We start from the raw sequence: 9,572 nt of genomic DNA, 5'->3' as shown, positions 1-9,572 counted from the left end.
ATTCTGGAAACCCACTTTTGGATCAGCTATGAGTTGATTCCAACTTGAAAGCAGACAACAACAATGATATAGTCTGCTCTTAAACCAACTACCACGTTAAGGTCTTTTTAATAACTTAGAGAAGACTAGTATATGATTTAAGAAAACTGCTCCAGTTTACGATACATCATAGAAGGATTCAAACTAGGAATAATTACCTGAACAAAATTAAAAAGAACAAGGAAAAGGAAGGGCCAAGCTGGTTAGAAAACAATGAAAATAGTGATAGAATATAAACAGAAAAGTGTAAATAAACAGACAAAAAAGTGTAAATAAGTAACTGGACATTCTCATGAAGACTTAATTGCTTATTTAAAATTTACCTGATTCTAACATGGGTCTCATGATGGTGAAAGATTTGCTAGGAATTACATAAAGAAATCTTGTATGTAAAGAGGTGAAATATGGTTTTTGGGGCATGAATTGAGAGGAAATAACCACAAAACAACAATAAGAAATAGTTGAGTTCTATTGTAACATTTGTTTCTCTTAATACAATACATACAATTTACAAATAATTTACAAATCACACAGTGAATTTCAAATATATCAGTGTGTCCTTCTTGTGTAAAGCTGGCAAAAGGAAAAATAAAGAGATGTCCTATGCAGGTGAGCTGCTGCATAATAGTAAACTGAGGAATGAGCTACCCATTTATAGAATTTTTTTCCTACACTTGTTAGCTCCACATTGGCAGAGGATTTCCCTCTCAGGCATGCTCCCAGCTTCATAACCATAATCCCATGTCAGTTCTGTTCTTGCTTTCACATACCTGGAAAGTAGAAATTAAAAGAAAACAGAAATCACCTAGTGAGCCAGAGTTGATTATATCACTGTTTACATGAACATTATTAAACATTCTAAATGATATGCTCTATTCTTTCCAATTCCATGCACTATTCCTATCTGTTATTGGTAATAATAATGACTTGAGCTGCATTTCACATTTATTAAAATCCTAGATACTAGGGGTCAAATTGTATCTGTCCTGAGTAAGAAATGTGGAAATCCTAGCTTTTATTCCTGTGGATGTAATGGTTTTTGGAAATAGGGTTTTCCTTTTGTTGTGTACATGAGACATACCAGAGCGGGGCAGGTCCCAAACTGAAAGCCACCCACCTTGTGGTATTTGTGTTAAGGCAGCACTAGGAAACAAAGGTGTAATGTCCTACATAAAAAGGAGCTTGTCATTACTGTGTTTTGAAAACAGGGGACTCTAGTTGTATGTTAAGACTTGTGGTGTGAACAGTCACAAGGTTAACCCTGACTTTACAGAACATGCCACACTCTGCCGTGTTCATCTTCAACTAGACTGGACAGCTTGACTCCTTTATCATGTTCTAGCATGAGTTCTCAGAGGGAGTAAGAACTGAAAATCCACCTGTGCAAAATTTTGATCAGAATCACTTTGGGATAACTAAGTATTTGCTGCTGTTGTGGTGTACCACTGAGAGGACACAAGGAATTTTAGGGTAAGACAATACACTTAAAAAAACCCCAACAGTTGGCAAAATTGGAAAACTATCTGCAGAAGAATTAAACAAGATCCACACCTCACTCCATATAAAAAAAACAACTCAAGGTGGATCATGGACCTAACACTAAAACCAAGGACTATAAACTTCATTCAAGAAAAGCTAGGAAGAACTTTAGTAGTACTAATCCACAACATAAAGAGTCTTCCCAGTATTCTGAAAAATATACAACCAGGAGAAGATAAAATAGATGAATGGGACTTTCTAAGAATCAAATCCCGATGTGCATCCAAAACCTCCAACAGGGTAAAAAGGGAAGCCACAGACTGGGAAAAAGTGTTTGATAATGACATGTTAGGTAAGGGACTTATATCAAGAATTTATAAAATACTTGAGCACCACAACAAGATAAAGGTAAATAATTCAATACAAAAATGGACACAGGATATGAACAGACACTTCACCAAAGAAGACATTCAGAAGGCCAATAAGCACATGAAGAAATGTTCAAAATCCCTAGCCCTGAGAGAGATGCAAATCAAGACAACCATGAGATATCATCTCACCCCAGTAACAATTGCAAAATTTAACAGAACCGCAAGCAACAAATGCTGGTGAGGTTGTGGAGAAACTGGAACCCTTATGCACTGTTGGTGGGAGTGTAAAATGGTGCAGCCACTGGGGAAAGCGGTGTGGCACTTTCTCAAAAAGTTGCAAATAGAGATACCATTTGACCCAGAAATTCCACTACTGGGAATATACCCTAAAGAGATCATAAACGACATCCAAGCAGATATATGCACACCCATCTTTATTGTGGCTTTGTTCACAATAGCAAGAAGCTGGAAGCAACCTAAGTGTCCATCAACAAACGAATGGATAGAGAAGCTGTGGTATATTCACACAATGGAATACCACGCTGCGTTGAAAAACAAGGAACTCATGAAATATTATTCAAAATCGGTGACCCTGGAGGACATTATGTTGAGTGAAATATCCCAGTCACAAAAGGACAAATGCTATATGGTGCCACTGTTGTAGAATGAGGCTGACATCGGGGTGGGGGTAAAACTGAGAAAAACTGGATAAATTATGTTTACTGCATTGTGAACGATGAGGGAGAGAAACAGTTGAAAAGTGAATATATTTTAGGGCATCATGATTATCATAAGAGTCCGGAATGAGGGTTGCAGAGTGGAGTATTTTTGGGGTGGGGATGGGGGTGGGGGTGTGTGGGGGGATTGTGTACCAATGAAGGAATTTTTCTTTTACTTTTCAAGGAGAGGAGCAAACTGGGGGGGGGGGTTTGGGTGGGGAGAAAAGTGCAACAATGAAGGAATGGAACTCCAAAATCTCTGTAGATGTTCATTGAAATTACTTTTAAAAAAACATTTTAAAAAAAAACAAAAAAACACCCCAAAAAATACCCCAATAACAAAACCAACACATAACTTGATACTGCTATTTTTGTAAAAAATGTTATTTTAATATTTTTAAAAATAATTTTAATGAACATTACAGAGATTTTGGATTTCCATTCATTCATTGCTGCACTTCTCTCCCCGCCCAGCTATTTTTAAAGTCACAATTTCAGAATTTCATCAAATAAGCAAAACCATTTTCAAACCTGTTGGTGAAGAATGCCACCAGTGGGAAATTTCTGTCGTGTGTTTCCACAAAGACATTCTGTACCATGAGATTCGGGCAACAACTATGCTGTTAAATTAAAACAAAACAAAACAAAACTCAAAAAGGACACAGAAGTTAGATATAGAATAAAGCTGGATGCCTTGTACTTTGAAACATTAGAATACTATTCTGTTCTTAACCATCTTGGATTCCCTTCCCATCTCACCAATATATAAAATTTCATAGCTCATGGCACTTCTTTTAATAAGCTTGAACCCATTCAGAAAAGCCTTGTTATGATATTCTTTTTTTTTTTTTTTTACTATTATTGTGTGTGTGTACCATCAAATCAGATCTGACTGGTACAGGAGGAGACTGCCCCTCCTTCTCCAGCAGAGCACCTGATGGATTCAAACAACATGCCTCTGGGATTGCAATGCAGTTATGATATTCTTATATAATTCTGATAAAACTGCAAAATGATAGAGAATCCTAGAAAAGATTTTTCTACATCATTTTAATTTTTGAACCATTGGATATAGTATCTATGTGGGAAGAGTTTTAAAATAGGAAACCAAGACTGCATCTTTTCAGTGTAACTTTGAAATATCTCATGATCACTGCCTTTTTCCCCTCCCTCCCTTGATTCTCCTCTATGCCTCTCAATGACAATGCTGGCCATCACGTCACAGGGTTTTTTCTGTGTTGTTATTGAGGAAAGAAAGGAACTAATGTGAACTAGCAGTGGGAATAAAATCAATCGGTAAGAGTTTTTGAAAACTACATCCTAGTCTTGGATCCAGCAACTCTATGAAGTTAAAGAATCCCAAGAGCCTAAGTGAAACAATATTCCAAGAGTCCTTAGTTAGCAGTCAAACACTTGACACAATATTCTGACACAAGGATCTCCCTCTGAAGGTATTGGAGGAGGGAATGCGGGAAGAATTAGGGGCCATACAGACTTCCCTTCCTTCATTTTCACTTTAAGGGGAAAAATGAGGCCTCCCTACAGGAAGAAAGAACCTTTATGCAAGATAAAAATTAAGGCCGAATCTATGGACAGTGGAGTGGAGGCTGGAACTTTAAATCCTCTGTGAAGGGTTCAAAGTTCTTGTCCTCACTTTTTACTTTAGGGAATGTGGAGCCCAGAGAGTAGGGGACACCAAGCAGTGCCTAGCCTGCCTCTCTCAGGTGGTTCACTGTTCTAAGACAGGGGAAAACGCAGAGATACTGGGACCAGGGGCTGACTGAGATGCTTCCTCCTGGAGGATTCCTGGGATTATACATCTTTTGATAACTAAATATGATGGATTGTATGAGGCAGGATGGGATAGAAGAGCATTTGGAAACTCTAGCATGTGTAGGAGTGGTGACCAACAATACAAATAATGCCTCCCCTGCCCCTGTTATGAACATGGTATGACTCTTAATCCTAAATCAACCTTTAGAGAAATTATAACTATTTCCTGTATAAATGAAAACAAAACCAAAGCTATGTCACAAGTGTTGACACTAAAAGAAAATGGGAATGGTCTGTGAATTTAAAAAAGAACATAGTGAAAAACAGTGTTTATGTTCTACCTAAACAAAGTCACACAAAACTTAAAAGCTACTAAAGTCAATGGGTATTTTTAAATAGAGGCATTTCTGAAAAAGTTTTATTATATAAAACTCAAAACAGAAACTGATTCTGTGTCTCACTGGTATTATTTGGGAAGTAAGAGATTGTGGAAACCCTTATAAGAAATTTTAAAAATTCCTTTCATATATATATTTATAAGGTAAAGTTAAGTGCTTACTATGGGCTGGCACTGTTAAAAGCACTTCACATACATTAATTAACTTAAACCCACTAGATGTTTAATGTGATTTCTATATTTTTAATTGAGGCATAGAGAAGTGAAGTGAGCATGCCCAAACTATACAGCTAATAAAAGGAGTTGCAGTTATAATCCAGGCAAGTCTGGCTTCAGAATCTACTTAATCATACTTTCCTTATCATTTCTGTTAAATATAGCAAAAAAAAAAAAAGTTTAGAACTAAGAATCTCAGCCCAAATACTTACATTAAGGAAGCGGCCCACATTTCCTTCTTTTGTGGCATCCAATAAAAATGCATCTCCCTTATTGAACTTCCTTAAATCATCAGATGAAGCATATTTGGTTTTACTTGACAACTGTTCATCAACAAAGACCTGGTGATTTTGAGATGCTGGAGATGGTTCCTCTTGGGGCTTTTGTGTTTGAACCTCAAACTCCTTTATCATCCTTTGAGGATCCAATGTGGTCACCTGGTTACCCTGGTCCTTCGGTGGTGTTTCTTTACACTGAGTTATATCTATCACATCTGATTCAATCAGCAGGCTGTCTTCAGGATCTTTGACTGGGTCAGAGCGTGAGTTCTCTAATAGACATTTTGGAAGGAATTGTCAGGTAATAGTATTGGTTCAGCAGTAGGATGGATAGTATGAGATTAGCAGTACTACTGAGGGGTGCTTTAATTATTCCTGATCCTTACAAAGTTTAAGGCAGATGGTATAATTCTAATTTCATAAATCAAAACCTTGAATCTTTGAGGAACTAATGTATCATTTCACCCACAAGAAAATGACAACTACAGTAACAAACCCACAAAGTTTGGTCCTTTCTTTTTATAGCATTATAAGCTACATGTTGCTACTTTTTTACTATATTTAACCTGTATTCTGTACAAAAACTGACTTCCCACTCCCTTCAATTTTGGAATCTACATTTACGTACATTGTAAACAACATAACCGAATTTGATGCTGAGTATGTATCTCTATGGCCTGAGCAAACCCTGCCAAGGGCAGCACCGGTACTCCCGGGCGTGTTGTACACAGTAGTGTCTGGTGTTTTTATAAGAGGACTAGACTTTTTAATAAGTCAATAATATTTTAGAAATAGAGGCACTGCATAATCACTCTGCACACCCAAGAAAGTAAATAATTGTTAAGGCTTCCTAGAAAGTATGGACACATCTCAAACAAAGTAAATAAAATCATCTATTTACTTACAAAATGCCACCTTGTGCCAAATAACTCACTGGCACAAAGAAATGCCACTCTTGTAAAATGAAGCTCATGACTTAATAATTCCTGTTGCTAGTTGCTGCTCTTGAAATTATTCATAGTTTTTAAATCATGTGTCACAAGTGAGCCATAAGAAACTCTCATTATTTTTTGGAATGCTTGTTATATACATTAGAACGACAAAAGAATCAAAAGCAATAGTGACTTATTATGGTTCACAAGCACTAAATGGTAAACTCAGGCCTTTTCTACTATTTCCCAGAGCCTCCATCCTCTAAGACCAGGTAGGGAGCTGGACGTGCAAATGCAACAGAACTCAGAGGAAGAAGCAGCACTGCTTGCTGCTCAGGAATATATTGAAATATGTTTCACTGTAATATTAACTATGGAACTGATGTAATAGCAGAGACAGGAAACCCTGAAAGATAAACACTGAGGACAGCAAATTCTCTTAGCTAGATTCATGATGATAATCCTCTTAGCATTGCTCGCAGGATGACTACAAGAGCAGGAGGATGAAGTGTCCACATTTTTAAAGGAGCCCAACATAAGGAATTTAAAAATGGATTCTTCAGATAATGGTTCAAAAGGCCTCTGTAACACGTAAGGGGTCTAAAGACAGAAGACTTGTCTAATCTGCTCCATCGACCATGAGCCAGCTCAGTGTTGGCATGTAGACCAGAAGCAAGCAAATCTTTTCTGGGAAGTAAATATCTGTGGGCCATGTGAGTTCTGTTGTAACTATCAACTCTGGTGTTGAACTTGACAGCCATCCTAGGTAATATGTAAATAAATGAGTGTGGCTGTTCACCAATTTACCTTTTTGGTAATTTCATATAATCTTCAAATACTGTAAGAAATATATCTATAACTTATTAAAAATGTAAAACCATTGCTCATGGGTCATACAAAAGCAGGTATGGACTAGGCCTCCAAACAACAGTATGTCAACTCCTGATTGTTGTAATATCCATGAAGAATGTGGCATATGTGTTAGGAAGTTTGAGAAAATGACCCGCAGGTATTGAATGAAAAGGACAAAGAGGCAGAATAAAGACTTAAGGAACCACAGAGTGAAAACAGAGCCTACTTTTTGTTTCCACAGCTTCAGAGGTCAGATGTACTGGGCTTGGTTCCCACCCATTATCTTCTGAGGTGACAGACTCAGAGGAAGCAAGTCCCTTAAAAAAAAAAAAATGACAAAGATGTCTTTAATTCTTAGGTCAGGAAAAAGCATTTCACATTTAGACATTTTCATTAAGTTTCTGTCTTTACTTGCTGTAGGTAATAAGTCATAGAAAGCCTCAAAGCTGAAGTCACTCACACTAAAGCTGCACTTTTTGGCTGAGCTCTATTTCTAGGCATTTCAAGTCACAGTTAGAAAGACTTAAGAGATTATTTCATCCTGTGTCCCTCAATTCTAAGTATCTTTCGTAACGAGAAAGTAAGGAAACGTGGTGGTGCAGTGATTAAGGGGTTTGTCTTCATCTAACTGAGAGGTTAAAGGTTCAAATTCATCAGCTGCCCCAAGGGCAGACACAAGGCAGTCTGCTTCCCTAAAGACTTGTTTGGCACCATGGAAACAAGGACGACTCATAGCGACCTATGAACAACAGACCTGAATGCCGTTCTATCTTTGCCATCCTAATCGTCTGTGACACTCCTGAGCCCATTGCTGCAGTCATTGTGTCAAAACATCTTATTGTTGGTCTTTCTCTCTTTCAGAGACCCTCTATACTTTCCAAGGATATCCTATGAGGTAGTTCTTCCCCTGTGGGGTTGCTACAGTCAGAATGACATGCAGGCAATGAATTAGTGTACTGAGAAAGTACTGATACCAGATTATAAATGTGGCTTCAACTTAATGACATATAGAAGCCTATGGCAGTTTGAATCTACTAGCTGCTCTGTAGGAGAAAGATAAGCCAGTCTGTTTCCCTAAAATGATGGTCTTGGAAACCTTATGAAGCAGTTCTACTGTCTAATAAGGTTGTTATGAGTCAGAATCAATGGCAATGTTTTTTGTTTTGTTAAATAAATGCAAAAAGAAAACATACTTTGGCTAGTCTCTCCTTAAAAGAATAAGTTAAGATGGCTATTGTTATTCTATGTTGTAGACAATCACTCTGAACAGTTACAGTAATTTTTAAAAAGAAGGGTAATATGCTGAACACAATGCTTGGCACCAATTAACTGATGAATAGATGTGAACATTATTCATGTGCTCAGCGCTTGAATGGTCAACATTTACTAAGTGTTTAGTTGGATGCCAAACATTGTGCTAAGCAAACTTTATGATATTTGTTCCATTTAATATTTTTTAAAATTTATTATTAATTTCAATGAAAATTTAGAGACTTTGGATTTCCATTCATTCATTGTTGCACTTTTCTCCCCTCCCAACCCTTCTCGCAGTACACTACCCTCTTCAAAAAGTAAAAGAAAAATTCTTTCATTGTTTTACAATTCCTCCTCCTAGGTCCACTCCACTATACAGCCTTCACTCTGGCCGCCTGTCATGACAAAAATAACCTAATAATTTTCCCTCTTAAACAGTTTTCTCACTCATCTGTTTCAATGCAGTACACATTATTGAACCCATCCTTCTCAGTCTCCTCCCAACCCCGAGATCAGTCCTGCTTTACAACAGTGGCACCATGCAGTATTTGTCCTTGTGTGACTGAGATACTTCACTCAGCATAATGTCCTCCAGGGTCACCCATTTTGAATAATACTGCATGAGTTCCTCATTTTTCAATGCAGCATAGTATTTCATTGTGTGAATATATCACAGCTTCTCTATCCATTCGTTTGTTGATGGGTATTTATGTTGTTTCCAACTCCTTGCTATTGTGAACAAAGCCAAGATAAAAGGGTGTGCATATATCTTCTTGGATGTAAGTTATGGTCTCTTTGGGGTATATTCCCAGTAGTGGATCTGCTGGGTAGAATGATATCTCTATTTGCAACTTTTTTGCGTGTCATCCTTGCGCAGGGGCCATGCTAATCTTCTCTGTATCGTTCCAATTTTAGTATATGTGCTGCCGAAGCGAGCACTATTTGCAACTTTTTGAGAAAGCGCCATACCGCCTTTCACAGTGGTTGTACCATTTTACACTCCCACCAACAGTGAATAATCTGACACTGAATCTACTCCATAATTAAAGAAAAATATAGAGAGAGATGCCATCCAACAGGTAAGAATTATTGGAGGCCAGACCGAGGTCCATGTGTCCTTGGTCTAAGTTTTCATCATTATTTGATACCAAGAAAGTCCCTACCAATATACCCTAAAGAGACCATAAATGACATCCAAATAGATATATGCATACCCATGTTTATCGTGGCTTTGTTTACAATAGCAAGGAGTTGGAAACAAC

The 9,572-nt window shown here is 37.5% G+C and overlaps 1 protein-coding gene across 1 annotated transcript in view; it reads right to left on the bottom strand.

Annotated features, from left to right (window-relative positions):
* Window positions 1-691: 691 nt before the first annotated feature.
* SETDB2 (SET domain, bifurcated 2) overlaps window positions 692-9,572 on the bottom strand; it is a 45,357-nt gene continuing 36,476 nt past the window's right edge. Inside the window, exons 10-13 of the mRNA XM_006879504.1 lie at window positions 7,283-7,373; window positions 5,207-5,544; window positions 3,140-3,228; window positions 692-809 (exon numbers count right to left, since the gene is read on the bottom strand). Coding sequence (XP_006879566.1) covers window positions 692-809; window positions 3,140-3,228; window positions 5,207-5,544; window positions 7,283-7,373 — 636 coding nt within the window. The remainder of the gene's footprint in view (window positions 810-3,139; window positions 3,229-5,206; window positions 5,545-7,282; window positions 7,374-9,572) is intronic.

Source organism: Elephantulus edwardii, unplaced genomic scaffold, assembly GCF_000299155.1.
Source record: "Elephantulus edwardii isolate Elephantulus edwardi_28Jun2011 unplaced genomic scaffold, EleEdw1.0 scaffold00004, whole genome shotgun sequence".
Lineage (NCBI taxonomy): Eukaryota > Metazoa > Chordata > Mammalia > Macroscelidea > Macroscelididae > Elephantulus > Elephantulus edwardii.
The sequence above is the reverse complement of the archived record's forward strand: the minus strand, read 5'-3'. Positions and strand labels throughout refer to the sequence as shown.